The sequence below is a fragment of a genome, unplaced genomic scaffold (genome assembly GCF_019419815.1).
Source record: "Pyrus x bretschneideri cultivar Hongxiangsu unplaced genomic scaffold, Pyrus_bretschneideri_v1 Contig57, whole genome shotgun sequence".
NCBI lineage: Eukaryota > Viridiplantae > Streptophyta > Magnoliopsida > Rosales > Rosaceae > Pyrus > Pyrus x bretschneideri.
In genome coordinates, this window is record NW_025999795.1 from 2263795 (window position 1) to 2279078 (window position 15284).

Below are 15284 nucleotides of genomic sequence, written 5' to 3' on the forward strand. Positions count from 1 at the left end.
TGAGAAGACCCACTTTATGAAAGAAAATTTTCAATGTCACAGAAACACAGTCAGTTTTCAAGACATAAAATTTTATAATAAAAGTGGTTGGATACTTAAAAAAAAACAAATTTAATTACTTGTATTATGACATTTTGTGTATTAAACTGTATTTATGACAATTAATAGAATTAGTTGGTACCAGTGAAAGATAAAATTAAAGTGAATATTTGGCACCCTGACGATTAATCATTCTAATCTTCCCTTTTCTATGTATGATTTTATGGATTATGACATACCCTCCACCCAACAAACACAAATTGCCGTCATGTGTTATTGTCAACTCTTGCTTTTTAAAGCTCGATGGCACCCGTGTAATAATTAAAACTAGAAGTTCGTTTAAAAGTGCTTGTAAAATGATTGAAAGTGTTTTTAGTGAAAATATTTTTGGAACTAATTCTTAGTAAAAATGTAAGTAAATCTTAAAAAAACACTTAAAATGCTTTTTGAAAGAAGCACACTAATGTTTCTTACAGAAAACACTTCAAGTATTTTTGGAACCCAAAAACATTTTCTCTAAATTCAATTTCAGTTATTTTAAAAGTACTTCCAGACGAGTCTTAAAACTAAAAGACCACAAATTATTTTAAGTTGTTCAAAGCATTTTCCTTTTCATATATTTCAAATACAAAGAGTAAATATAAAATAATTATCGCTCTAAAAATGTTAATTTTAAAATGGTTAATGGACGTTGGGCCGAAAAGACAATACGAGATTAGACTCCCGTGCAGTTTATGAATTTGATGGATTGGGCTTACGAGTTACGACTCTCCAAAGGCCCAATATGGTCAATATTGCCCACTACTTGTCCATTGGCATCTTCGACGGGGTGCCATGAATTATATTATTTTTTTGTCCTCATCTTGAGCGTAAGAATTGAAGGCTTTTTTACCTCAATGATCATTAACATTAATATAATTCTTAACTTTGATTCTTGAGATTTGAAGTCGATAAACGTATTTTCTGAGTTTGTTCACCGTTAATTATTTTGGTTTTTAATGAAAAATCTTTGTTAAATAAGAATAAAATGAAAAAACTACCCTCAATTTTTGTCAAATCATTTTGGTTAATTGGTTAATAAATTGAGGATATTTTTATCATTTAATCTTTATTTAATAGAGATTTTTCATGAATGATTGACGGTGGATAAACTCAGGTACCACTTTTATCGATTTTAAATTTTAAAAATCAAAGTAAGAGATTATACCAATTTCAATGATCATTTTAATTAAAAAAAATCTTAATTTTAAAGTAATAAATCGACCATCATCTTTCAAGTTGGATTTGGATCCTCTCCTGAGCTAATGTACAGGATTCTCCTGACCAATCATCGTGGACTGTTTGATTTTTATCCAACGGCTACAATCATTATAACTTTAAAGGAACCTCCCATTTGTAACCGTTGGATAAAAATTCAACGGTTCACGATGATTAATCGAGAGAATCCTCTCCGATAGCGCAGGAGAGGATCCAAATCCTTTCAAGTTTATCCCCCCCTTGTCCGCCGCCGCCTCCAGTAGCCAGACCACTTGCAATGACATAACCCAAAGCAAATGATTGAGCCATTTTTTTATTCAACAAAATTTGAAATGTTCACTTAAAATTCAAAACAATCAATCAAATTGAGCAACAAGAAGAAGAAGGGGAATACGTGGGCTCTCTCTCTCTCTCTCTCTCTCTCTTGCATTGCAGAAGAAAACTCCAAATTTACCATCGCTCTTCCCTTTCAGTAAGTTTCCTGTTTCCGCATCATTTATTTTTCTGACTTCGTTTTCAATATCATCTGGGAAGATTAGATATCCCGTTTTTAACGTAATCTGATTATTTATAGTTTGATTAAGATTGTTAATTTATTACGAATTTCGTGATCTTCTTGTTGAATCATCGGAGGACCCATTTACCCGATATGCTTGATCCGTTACTTTCAGATGCTTAATGGGTCATTGAATGCTTTGCATATTGAATTTTGGATGTGGGTTTTATATGGGTCATCTGATTTTGCTCCATTTTTGTTTCTTGCATTATCATCTTGGTCAATTGTTGATTTAATTTTGTTCTGGCACTTCTGAAGTACTAACCTTTGGTTGAAAAAGGTTTTTTGAAGTGGGTGTTTAATTTTCACTGCTTTCGTCTGTTCGTTTAATCCGATAATTGCATTGGTGCACATCAAATAGTTCTATAGTTTAATGCAGGATCGAGACTTTATCCGAATTCATGTTGTTGTTTTTGAGTGATTTGGGCAAGGAGTGGTTTTTGTGGGTACCGGTTGCTTCTGAGTGAAATGCTGTATAAGAGGGAGTGGGGCTCTGGTTAAAGGTTTAATTTTGAGGAATTATGGACTTTCAGAATTATTCTCAGCTAGAATCGGGGAAAATGGAACAGATAGTTTCCCAATTTCTGTTGAAGAGCTTGCATATTGTTTTGGACTCTAGGATTCCTTCTCTTCACCCGCATGATCGCAGCGGTGACCTGTCATCTGCTACTCGAGTGAGAAAGAGTGACAAGTGGTTTAACTTAATACTAGGGGACCGCCCTGCAGCTCTTGAGAATTTGAATTTTTGGCACAGAAATGTAATGGATCCGATGATAATTGACATAATACTTGTTCATGGAGGACCTAGTTCTTCTTCTATTGACAATCTGTATGTGAATTCTGTGGAGGGGACATCTGTTGAGACGATCATAGAGAGGTGGGTTGTCCAGTACGAAACTCCACGGGTTGTGGCTCCTCAAACTGGTGACACTTCGGCCTCTTACAAGAAAACATACAAGAAGTCCATCATACTTTTACGTACCCTTTATTCGTATATGAGGCTTCTTCCAGCTTATAGGATCTTTAGACAGCTAAGTACATCTAGTCAGACTTACAATTTTGATATCATCTACAAGGTGTCTTCACTTAGAGATCCATTCTCAAGGGCGGAGGAGGAACTAATGGAGGAGCACAGTTTTGCTCCCGTAGAGGCTCATCCTGGCCGCCTTTCTTTATCTGTGACTTACCGTTCAACACTAGCTGATTTCAATCTCGAGCCTTCAGTACCAATGCCACCAAGGATAATTACTGATTATGTTGGTAGTCCTGCCACTGACCCGCTGAGGTCTTTCCCCTCATCAGAGAAGGGTTTTAGTGCAACTTCCTTTACGTTGGGAGGAGCACGACCACCATCTGGTGCGCCACACCAACACCCACACAGCTGGACAAGTGGCTTCCACAGGTCACCTTCCTTTGTGCACAAGAAACCTGGATCTCCACCAGCATATCGTGCATCTCCTATGTCATATGATGTTGGATCTCCTCCTATTGATACATTTGCTAACAGAGGTCAAAACTTTAGATCTCTAAGTCATCGAAGAAATGTGAGTTCTGATGAGTATCAGCTTTCACCTCCATTTTCGGCATCCCCATCGCCATCTCCCCCAACATACTTGTCCAGTGGTCATTTCAGTCCTATGCAAACTCGAATTCGTTCGGGAAGTGCCCCTGTAAGCATCCCCCTTCCAATGGGGGGCAGAAGCCCTAGATGCTTATCCCCCAATTTTTCTGATCCAAGTAGAAATTCTCTTCCTCCTTTATCATCCAGAAGCTCAAGAAATGATCATTCCTGTCAAGAGTCTCCATCAGGAATCAGGGCATTCAGAAAATTGGAGGTTTCAAGGGCCGGAGAGACTCACCCTGGAAATTTGAATCATTACATTGGTCAGAAGGTAGTCCCTGTTTCCCGATTAAGCAACCTCTGGTCTTGAAGTTAATTGTTTCTCATGGTTTCTAGTAAAACCAGTTTTTGTTTGTTTCATAGGTGACGAAAGACAGCAAAGATGATTCAGGGCGTTTCTCAGGATTGTTGTCGTCTAGTGGCTCACCACGTGTTGGATTTTCTAGAAGCTCTAGTAGATTGTCTTTCCAGGACGATTTGGATGATTTTGATATCTCATGTCCTTTCGACGTGGATGATGTTGATACATCAGATTCTCAAACCAGGTACTTAATAATTTTTACGGTGTATACTTTTTTATTCTGGTCGAATCTTTATGCTATATCTATATATGTGGTCATGGCCCTTTTTTGATCGAATCTTCCAGCAATTGTATTATATTAATTCCACCACCATTGTTATGACTACTTTACTACATGCATTTTTTATGCTTCTCACCTTAATGTTTATTTGCTTTCGGCTTCTTAAATTGCTGGGTTTTATGATGGATAAAAGAAGCATAAAAAAGAACATAGTTTGGTCTATTTCTACCTGGATCCCTGTGATTAAGTTAAAACTAGTGTGTTTGTGTACATGATCATCTATCGTTTGCTTGGTTCAGCTCTTGTAACGGAATTCACTTTGTCTGCAAGCACTGCACCACTGCACCCAAAATCTGATATATTTGGTTCTATTTCTTTCAGCTCCATTAGAGATTGTAACTGTAGTTTCCGTAACTGGAATTTTTTATGGTAATGTGCTATGGTATGTTGAAAAACGTAAGAAATGGAAACATATGATTACTATAGTTGACAGGTTAATTACTTTGAATGACTTGAATTGACGTGTCTTTTCTAGGCTTATCGTATACACTTGATCTGAATGTACATTTGGGATATTGCTTGCTGCAAAGATGAGTAGCTTGCCCCGTATCATCTTATATTTCTCTTTTCACATTTTGGGTGAACAGTGACAGCAAAGGGCCTTCAGAGTTCATATCTCAGTCACTGCCAATGGGTAGAAAATCACAAGATGCTGCTGTCGGCGTTCTGGTTCAGATGCTGAAGACGGCTCCGCCTCTGCGCCAAGATTCAAGTTGTTACTCATCCCAGTCCGGGAAGAATGAGCATGAGGGAGGAGTTGCTACGGCTTCTGGTTTCCTTATGCCTCGGAAGACATCTGATGCACTGGAGGAGCTCAGAAGTTACCGAGAAATGAAAGACCTTCTTCTCTCTAAAAGCGGAATGGGGGTGCTTGCCAAAGATGAATCGTAAAGAGTCTATTGCCCGAGTTGAGCGCCATTGCCGCGCTATGGTTTCAACGTCTTAAAAGAAAAAAACATACATTTTCATGTGAATAGAATGAATGGAGGATTAACAGCCTGTATATATCATGACCCAAAACTTAGTTACTATCGTTAAATCTGTTACTGGGATTTTAATGGCCGTTAATGTTTAGACGGTGTTTATACCTTACATTCATCTCTCTCTCTCTCTCTCTCTCTCTCTCTCACACACACACACACACACAGCATCCGAGCAAAAACTTAGAATTTGACACATTTGGATAATCTTCTTGACGATGGAAAAAAAATAACAGAATCAAAATTAGAATCAATAACATATTAGATATTGAAAAAGAAAATGGACCTCGAAGGAACCGAATTAGGCCTGACAATTTTATGTACGATTTGTTAACTTGACATGAAAATAACAGATTTCAGATCAACCTGATAACGAGTCGGGTCGGTATAGGATCATCTGTTAAGAAACAAATAAGATATCGTTTGTAAGATCTAGACATTAAGATGACAATTTCTTGCATTACCTAGTAACTCGACACAATTGGTTAATGAATCAGGTCGTTATCGGGTTACCTGTTAAAATAAATAATTTGACACGACACGATCCTTTAAGATAATAAATATAACACAAAAACAACACGAACACGATAAGCACAACTTGTTTGCTCGGTCTAAATTGAACTCTAATTTGCTGTGCTATGTAAATTGACAAGAATACGACAAATGACCCTGAGGTCAGTACGAGAATAAGGTAAAATAAGTACAAAATAGTAAGGGTATAATTGACTGTTTCGGCTGCGGTATCTTGCGCCGCCGAATATTCACTCTCACGTGAGGTGTGCAAACACACGTGCGTGGTTGAAAAAGAAAGAGTAACCGCGCTGTTCGAGCAAGAGCAAAGCAAAGCGCGCGCACCGGCGGAGGCCCTCGGCGTTCTTCAGCAGCTCCGCCGCCGTGAAAATAGTGTATCGGGTTGATAATCTCGTATCGGAGCAATGGATATTCGTGTTGCCCGTTCTGTGATTTGACAGTTCCGTCCTCAGCACTTGAAAGGTACTACAATATGCTGCAAATAAATAAATCCTTTTTTTTAGGTGGATTTTTGATGTCTTTGATATTGTGATTGTATGAATTCAAGTTGCAGGCATGCCAACGGTCACTTCGAGGAGGTTGAGGATGATGAGGTCGATAAGCAACTGGCGAGGGATTTGGAATTTGCCCAACAGCTTGCTCTTGCTCCTTCTTCACCTCCATCAGCCATGGTAGTTACTCTTTTACTTTCTCCCCGTTACTCTTTTCGGAATTGCTTTCGAATCGCTGAAAGTGTTTTCTGGCCATCAAAAGCGCTAATGATGTAAAAGAAAAACCATAGACTCATAGAAGCACTTGTAGCAGAAACACTTTTGAGCACAAGTGATTCCTACAGAAGCAGTCCCAAACAAGCCCTTATTCCTTGCTCTTTGAAAGCATACAGGATAGAAGAACAGATTTTTATTCGTTTTGCTTAGAAAAGATAATACTTTTTTTGTTTGTGCTATTCTTGTTATTCTTCGTTCAAGCTGTAATCCGAAGTCAGTCTGCCAACTTGTTAGTTTCGTATTGATATGCGTTGCAGAAAGATCAAGCAATCGGTGAATTGCCATTTTGGAGAATGTTTCTTGCTTGATTGCTCTACAGACTGAGACTACTTTCCACAAGATTTAAGGTGGCTTAATGGCATTGCTTAGAGGCTGTTTGGAGTTAGAACGTGGAAATGCAACCACCATTGTGTCCGGTTATATTGATCATTTTCAGAGCATTCAATCCGAGGACAAGGGGTGGGGTTGCGGGTGGCATAACATCCAAATGCTTAGCTCCCACTTGCTTGTGCAAAGGCAAGAAGCTCGGGAGGTTTTGTTTCGTGGTTCAGGTTTTGTTCCTGATATCCCATCACTTCAAAGGTGGCTTGAGATTGCTTGGGGAAAGGGTTTTGACACACTTGATTCTGATCATTTTGCTGAGAACGTTTATGGCTCGAGAAAATGGATTGGTGCTACTGAATGTGCTGCCCTTTTCCGTTCTTTTGGACTGTGAGCAAGGGTGGTGGATTTTGGTCCCAAGGAACTTAAATCATTTTATCCTTCTCTTCCTGGTTCAAGTCTTGGGAAAGAGGTAAAGAGAATACATAATGGCGGAAAGAGGAAAGCAATCCAGGTTCGTGGCCTGACGGATAGGTATTTGTTGGTATTTAATCATGATACTACTCAAGCAAGTTCCAGTGGACTTGAAAAGTCGGGATGTTCTAGTATCCAACTTGGTGACTCTATGGGTAAAACTAGTGATGAGAATTCAGGAAATAAGTTTACAAGGAAAAGCAAGGGTCATCAGGTTCTCATTGATTGGATTTGGAACTACTTTTCTGATAATAATTCTACCAAATCTGGCAATCATCAGGTCATTGTCAGTGACAAAACGTAAGTTTCTGTTTTGATGAGTAGCTGTAGTACCAAGAGTGCAATATGCATAAAACCACTGCGTTTTATAATTTGGTCTAATTTGTAGAGAGGTTTTTTGAGCAGACCCCTGTACTTCCAACACGATGGACATTCGAGAATGATTGTTGGGATTCAAGTCAAGGGTCAACGTAACGGCGTGCAGCAACACAATCTCTTAATATTAGACCCTGGCCATGTAAGTTGCCGCCTGTTTTTATGATTCCGTGGTGCATCTTAGGCTTATCATCCTTTATTTTGCAATTCACTATCGAATACAATTGGATTTTCACTCTTGTGAGTTGTGACACATAATTGCAGAGAACGGCAGATCTGGAAAGTCACTAAGAGAAAAGGTAGGATGGCAGAAGTTCGTAAAACGAGGGGTTCAGACACTGAAAAAGGCACAATACCAGGTAATGACTATTTAAATCTTACATTTGCCTTTGGTTTTGATTACTCTGTAGGACTGGATCTGATGTAACGGTTTGTTTCAGTTGTGCTATATCGATCCTGGAGTTGCAAGTGGGGAGGAAAAGGGGTTGCTTAAGACAATGTAAAGCGTCTTTCTTGAATTCTAGAGGAACCTGTTGTACATTTGAGACCCGGGCAGAAGCTTTTCCAGTCGTTTTTGGCTAGAGGAACAAATAGTTCGCGTGTATACAATGAGACAGGAAAGAGACAGATGAGATACATTTAGGATCAATGCACCCTGAGAGAGAAAATTGAAGGTTTACCCCCACCCTTCAAAAGAAAATTTTGATTTCTGAAATTGCGGTTGCAGTTTTTTTGTTGACCTCTGCTGTACAAGTGATCTAGAATGATTGGTTGGTTTTGAGGAAATGTGTTGCTGTTAATGGATTTTGTATGTGCAAGAGTGCTAAAGATTCAGGGATCCAGATCTTTTTACTATTCAGTGGCCAGGAGCTGTGCTGTTTGGCCAGCTCTTAATCTGGGACATGTTGGTTATTTGATGGCTGACACAATCAGGCAGCGTGGAAAGAGTGCTAGAGAGGTCGGGGATGCCTGGAAGATTTGGCGGTCGACACAATCATGTATCATGGAAAGCGCCTTATGCTTGCTTTCCGGTGTAAAACATACGTTTGAGGTTGAGGAATAAAGCTTGCTGGAGCTCAAGAGCAGAGACTTATACTCTTTGTTAATGTTTTCGGATGGAAGGACTGCTTGTGCCCTCCACTTGGTTTGCGAGTGTATTCTCTTGTGTACATACATTGTACCCCTTGAGAACAAATTTACTCATTCATCAATATATATGATGTACTGCAACATTTGTGCTTCTCTATTCAACTTTTATTGTCATAAAAAAAAAAAAGCTTGTACGTATGTGTCACTCTTCTCCCAAGTTCTGCAGCTGATATAATCTTGAGTAAACTCCTTCTGATGCTGTTATCAGGGCTGAGTGCGAACCTGTCTCCACAATCTTGCCTTTATCCATGACGACAATGGTATCGGAGTGTATTATTGTGGAAAGCCTATGTGCAATTGTAATTTGTGTGGTTTTTGACAGACTTCTCAAGTTTATTGCTTCCAATGCACTCACCACGGACTGCTCAGATTCAGCATCAAGGGCACTGGTTGCTTCATCGAGGAGCAGAATTGCAGGCCTCTTTAGCAGTGTTCTAGCTATGGCTATTCTTTGCTTTTGTCCTCCTGAAAGTTGGCAGCCCTTCTCCCCAACAACAGTTTCATATCCGTCAGGCAAGTTACATATAAATTCATGTATGTTTGCTTCCCTAGATACCTCCACAATTTCAGCTTCAGAAGCCTCCTCGGTCCCATAGCAGATATTGGCTTAATTGAGGAGCTAAAAAGAAGAGGCTCTTGTTGCACTAGTCCTATTTGTCTCCTCAGCCACCTCAAATTGTATTCCCTTATCTCCTTTCCGTCGATGAGTATTCTTCCTTCCATTGGATCATAAAATCGTAGCAGGAGGGCCAATACGGAAGATTTTCCAGCTCCACTTGGGCCAACGAAAGCAACCTTTCTTCCAGCTTCAATTTGTAAACTGAAATCGTTCAGGACAGTTACTTCCGGTCTTAAAGGGTAATTGAACTTGACATTCTGAAATTCGATATCCCCTTTAATTCTGTCAGGATTTGAACTTTCTGGTGTATCTGGTTCGATTTCAGTTTTGCGGTCAAGGGTTTGGAATGCAGGGGTTAGCACACCGATGGCAGAGATGACAGTGGGAATCAGTGTCCATAACTCTGTAATTGAAGGTACTGTGAGAGAGAAAATCTGGTACGCTCTTATGCCATTCTCAAAGCTTGCTTGATTTTTACCAACCAAAACTGTCGTATACCACAACGCAACAGCATGTGCAATGTTCCATAAGCAAAGGGAAATACCCTGAATTATGCCGTACTTGATACTTTCTCTCCTGCACCTCTTCTTGGGGTTTTCTAGAGATATTCTGGCTTTTCTGAGTATATGATCTTCGTGACAGAAGGATGCCACAGTTCTTATGTTGGTTGCAGACTCAGAAGCAAGAGTAACAAGTTCAGCATGTGTAGCAGCTGCATCACCCGAAAACCCTTTGGCAGACTTGGCTTGAACCAAACCACCAATGAAGTGGCATGGCATCACAGCCCAAGCTACCAATCCCATTCTCCAGTTAACAAACATGCTGACAACTGTTGCAATCAGTATGGAGGAGATGCACTGAACGATAACAGACATACGATCAGCAATTATGGTCTTCACCATCGAGGTGTCATTGATGATCCGTGAAGTAAGCAAACCAATGCCATTCTCAGGTTTCTCATACCATCCGATTTCATTGCGTAGTAAACCTGCATGATTTCAAAGGAGCGGGTTAAATTTTTCAGTTTTCTGATATATAATTAAAGCAGAAAGATTCCACTTACTGATACTGAAAACATGAGGTGATTGTGTTGGTAGTGTATTATACCTGAATAGAGAGCGAGTCTTAGGTTTGTCATGGCCTTCTCTCCAATTATTCCAAACAAGTAATGTTGCACGGTGTGAGAGAACAACGAAAGAAATCCTATTAGAGAGAAGGCGATTGAATATTTTTCAACATGCCTCTTAGCGTCTGGCTGAACGTATTTCACTCCAATACTTATAATGCAATACCCAAAGACAGGCTTTGATATGCCTGAGAGAGCTGCTGCGAAGGAACCGAGAGCAATCCTTCCGAGGTCTCCCTTTGCAAGCCATACCAGATCCTGAAGAATATAGCTCTTTTGCTTTTTTCCTGTTCTTCATGCTTGGGAGACTCCTTAAGATTGCTGTCAGGCTCCCTAGGTTCCTTGTCTTGTTCCATCTCTTCAAGTGAAATCTGTTGTTGCGTGTTTGTAGGTTCTTCGGAGGTACTAGTTTCTCTGTTATTCAGTTAACGTTGTAGTATGGTTAGATATGTTTTTTTTTGTCATATGCAGATTAATGAGTAACAATTAATCAAGGGGGATTTTAAGGTGTGAATTAATAACCTCGAGTCGCGAACTGGGTTGATGATCTGCATAGAAAACAAGTTATTGTAGAATTTGCTGCTGTCAAGCAAGCTGTGGTGCGTCCCTGTTTCTGAAACTCGTCCACTTTCTACCACAGCAATCATATCTGCATTGATAATAGTTGAGAGCCTGTGTGCAATCAAGATGACTGTCCTTCCCTGCATAGCCTTGTCAAGGGCATCTTGAACCACCTTTTCTGACTCCGAATCAAGAGCACTCGTGGCCTCGTCAAGCAGAAGAATTGGAGGATTTTTTAGAATTGCTCTTGCTATGGCGATTCTCTGTTTTTGCCCTCCTGATAACTGGACTCCCCTTTGTCCCACCTGTACGCCATTTCAGTCAAAATGTACGAGTTACCTTAACATCGTCCATAATCCAAATTTTCAGTTAATTCAGATATATGGTTAGAGTAGCTAACCTCTGTTGAGTATTGGTCTGGAAGTTGGGATATGAAAGTATGTGCATTAGCCATGACTGCTGCTTTCTGGATCTCTTCATCTTCTGCATCCATCTTACCAACTTTCATGTTGTCACTGATGGATCCTGCAAACAGTGCCGGTTCTTGTGAAACTGCTCCTACGTTTTTCCTCAGGAACTTCAAGTCAAGATCCTTGATGTTATGGTTGTCGATCAGAATCTCTCCTGAGGGTTGCACTCGGCGATCAGTGATTCACTGTTAGTAAATCAAGCAACCATTTTCAAACATTTAATTTGAGGAGAGGTAACAGACCTTTTAAGGGATCATAGAATCTTGCAACTAGGGAGATGATAGTACTCTTTCCACACCCACTGCTGCCAACAAAGGCTACTGTCTTTCCTGCTGGAATTGACAATGAAAACCCTTGAAGGATGGCTCTGTCCGGCCTGGACGGGTAGGAAAAGTGCACTTCATGGATGTCAATATTGCCATGAATCTCCTCAAGTATCTTCCCTTCTGAATTGTAGCTTATAACCTGGCTTTCTATTTATCACTTGGAAAACTGCAGTTCCTGCAGCTGTTGCCTGATTAAAGATTTGCATGTCCGGTGCAGCATAAGTCAGTGATCTGAAATTCAAACCAAGTTGGGTTAGTTCTTTCAAAGAACTTTCCGCCAGTCATGGATTTTTTTTTACGCTGCTTACTTACATAGCTCCAAATAGAATGCTCATCACAGCTGCTAGAATTTCTCCCCCGCTTGCTCTCTTGGCTGTGACTACAACAGCACCAACCCAAACGATGAGAGCCCAAGAACCGAAAGACACAGATTGAAGCATTCCTGTTCCAACTCCCTTTATCAGAGCCTCTCCTTTGCTTAGGAAATACTGTTTTGCCATGCAATCCGAAAAAGACTTGATCGCAGAACATTCTCCAACAAATGCATATACGGTTTTGATTTGAGATATTGTCTGTGATGCAGGAATATGATCAGTAACTTAGTTCATTTGGATCGTTTTTTTCCTTGAATTAGATTTGTTCTTTGGCTCAAGTTACCTGTTCTACCATAGACGTAGCTTCTGACTGGTAAAGCATTCTAGTGGCGGAGATGGAGTTCATTTTCTTTGTGTAAGTGCCTCCGATTACAAGAATCAAGGGAACAACCACCAAGGTCAGCAGTGCTACTTCCCAACAGCATATGGCAGCAATCAAAATTCCAGAAAAGAAAGTTGCAAGGCATGACAGAAAATGCCCCATCTGTGAGTGACCCGAAATTCATAGTTAACTAATTACCATATATTTTGTCATGAATTTAATTTGTCTAACACGCGCGCTCACGTACACACACACATATTTATGAGCAAGGGTAGTGGCATTTCTGTATACCTTCTCTCCAATTGCATCTTGTATGATACTCATGTGGTTACTGATTCCGCTGATGATTTTTCCACTGGTTAAATCTGTATCAAAGCCCCAATCTCCTGGCTAAGGACTGCTCGTAGATAGGCCAGTCTTAACCGCGCCACTTGCCTTTCACTCGAGTACATCCAGCACCCGATTTCTACAAACTCCAAGCAGCAGGTAAAGTAACTAATTAAACAGATTATCGGCTTTTATTATGTTTCCGCTACGTAGATCATCATGGTAAACTCTAGGAAAGTGATCCCGATCAAACCATTTTGTTATATATGGTTTCATCGCCCCGATCTCCCTCAGAGTAGTCACCCATATATGCATGGAATATAAATTGCAGATAAAGAATACGAAGTTTACCAACTATTCCAGCTGGAAATGTGGCGAAGGCCATGTACCACACGTACGGAATAACCTGAAGAACAAACAACGTGAACAAACTCGTGAGAAGCATGGTTTTTCTACTTTTCTGCGTTCGAAAATTTGCTGTTTTAGCATGGAAGCTGTTTCAAGCACATGATTAATGAATTGATTAGTTTTTAATTACATGTTTATACCTTCTTCAGGGCTTTAACCGTGCCTTCAGTGTCGTTGATATTGCTTCCAAACGCATTGAGAGCTTTTCCGAGCAAAAGATATCCAACTGGAAAAGCCATACCATGGACAACAGAACCCAACGTCCCCAATACCATCATAGTCCAATCCAACGCGTCCGCATAGCTCAGCAGCTTACTGAATCCCAGAGTCTCGGCTATGACAAGCTCCGCCTTCTCGTCCTCCACGGTTGCTCCTTTCTGTTTCCCCATCTGCATCAGCTTTTCACGTTTTCGGGCACTTAGTTAAATTTTCATCATTTGCATGCATGCGTGTTTCATTATATATGTTGACAGTCGTTGCGATAAAATTGAAAAGGTCTGTTTCAGCTTGACTGCATCCCGATCACTAGCTTAAATTATACAAAATTTATGAAAACAATACGTGTATACAGATGCTCAGCAGGTATATCTCGGAATATTCCACGTCAAAAACCAAGAAAGAAAACGTCCTGGTTTCTCTTCTTCTTGGCTGCATCTTATAGTGTTCGATTCCTACGACGTGCATAAAAAATGCAGAGGGAAACAAAGATGCTTGCATGGCAAGAAGTTAATGATTTGTATATAAGTTAAACCCTGCTAACTCCTGAATCATTATTTAACGATTTTCGAACGTTCATCTGAAAACGAAATTGTTATCAATGAATTAACAGTTATGAATATTCTTAATCAGAGGCATCGAAAACAACCGGAACCGGAGGCTGACGATTGAACGGATCAAAGTCGGATTTGTTTAATTTGCTTGCCTTGTATCAGCTAGAATCTGGATAAGTAGGTTAAGTTAAGATGGTGACATTGTTTAATATTCATATGTATTTGATTTAGAATTAACTAGTAATTAAGTTAATCCGAAAGCATATCCAACGGATATTTGTATTTGGCTGGCAAAGTTTGTTTTTGCAGGATTTTACTGTACTAGGTTTGGTGTTATAGACGTTTCCGAATTATTTAGCAGACGAGAATAACCAGTTCCTGGTTTTCAACGTCGATTTTTTAAAACATGTAGGTTGTAGCATGATATTTGTGTCTGATGCAGTTAGGTTAAATGCTATATTTTATTTTTGTCTGGAAAGTGATTTTCACACATCATTTTTCTCCTACAATTCATCATCTCGTCCTAGTACCAATATTTTATGACTGAAACCTTGTTGGTTTTCAATTTTTTATAGAAGTTCCTAAACTTTGTACACATCACTATTTCACTATTAATGTATTTCCACGTCAGCTGTTTTATTTTTTTTTCAAATTCAAATAAATAATTTGTATTTTGCGCTCCCCCCTCCCTCTCAATGTTCTTCATGTACTATGTAATGAATACAATATTTATTTTTGTACTTGTAGCTTATGTACCCATAAGTCGTCGATCATTGAGAATCTACCCATATTATTATACACATACTAATATGGGTACATTAATTGATTATATGTACCCATATTATATATGTACGGAATCTATAGATATACATTCTTTTGAAATGCAACTATACATTGTTTCTAACGTTTTTGTCTCTTGGGAGGCTTTTACATGCCACAAAATGTGGGGCTTCAAATCCCCTTAAATTGTGGAATTAATTTTAAGTTTCATAATATGTTAGATTTTTCAAAACAATTTTTGCTAGATTTAATTGCTTAAATGATATAAAAAACAATTCTGAAATAATTTTTAAAAAACACGTGGCATGGAGAATTGAGGACGAGAATAAAAAAAATTAGAAATGATAATTAAATTGATAAACTATTCATTCCTCGTGTGCGAGTAAACAAGGAATTTCTAGGTGTGTTTTCATTTTTTTTTTTCTTTTCTCAATTAACAAAACAAAAGTCAAAATCCGAATGGAACAATCAAAGTTTTTTTGTACTTCGT

At 39.2% G+C, this 15284-nt stretch overlaps 1 protein-coding gene, 1 long non-coding RNA gene and 2 pseudogenes across 4 annotated transcripts; 3 read left to right on the top strand and 1 right to left on the bottom strand.

Annotated features, from left to right (window-relative positions):
* Positions 1–1545: 1545 nt before the first annotated feature.
* On the top strand, positions 1546–5206 carry LOC103943326 (autophagy-related protein 13a). Of its 3 annotated transcripts, none has more exons than XM_048571082.1 (4): positions 1546–1768; positions 2232–3744; positions 3837–4018; positions 4590–4726. In XM_048571082.1, exons 2-4 carry the CDS (start codon positions 2374–2376, stop codon positions 4606–4608), a joined length of 1572 nt encoding a protein of 523 aa, XP_048427039.1. In that variant the 5' UTR covers positions 1546–1768; positions 2232–2373; the 3' UTR covers positions 4609–4726. The 3 variants fall into 3 exon arrangements, with proteins under 3 accessions (XP_048427039.1, XP_009351882.1, XP_009351880.1); XM_009353607.3 differs by having other exon boundaries at positions 1548–1768; positions 2222–3744; positions 4702–5206; XM_009353605.3 differs by having other exon boundaries at positions 1548–1768; positions 4702–5206.
* Positions 5207–5757: 551 nt separating this feature from the next.
* Positions 5758–8796, top strand: LOC103943498 (annotated as a pseudogene).
* A 45-nt stretch (positions 8797–8841) lies between these two features.
* Positions 8842–12671, bottom strand: LOC103943497 (annotated as a pseudogene).
* Positions 12672–12679: 8 nt separating this feature from the next.
* LOC125471113 lies at positions 12680–13799 on the top strand. The gene is made up of 3 exons (XR_007253369.1): positions 12680–12995; positions 13168–13270; positions 13394–13799. It is a non-coding gene; the product is annotated as an uncharacterized LOC125471113 (long non-coding RNA).
* The last annotated feature ends 1485 nt before the right edge of the window (positions 13800–15284 follow it).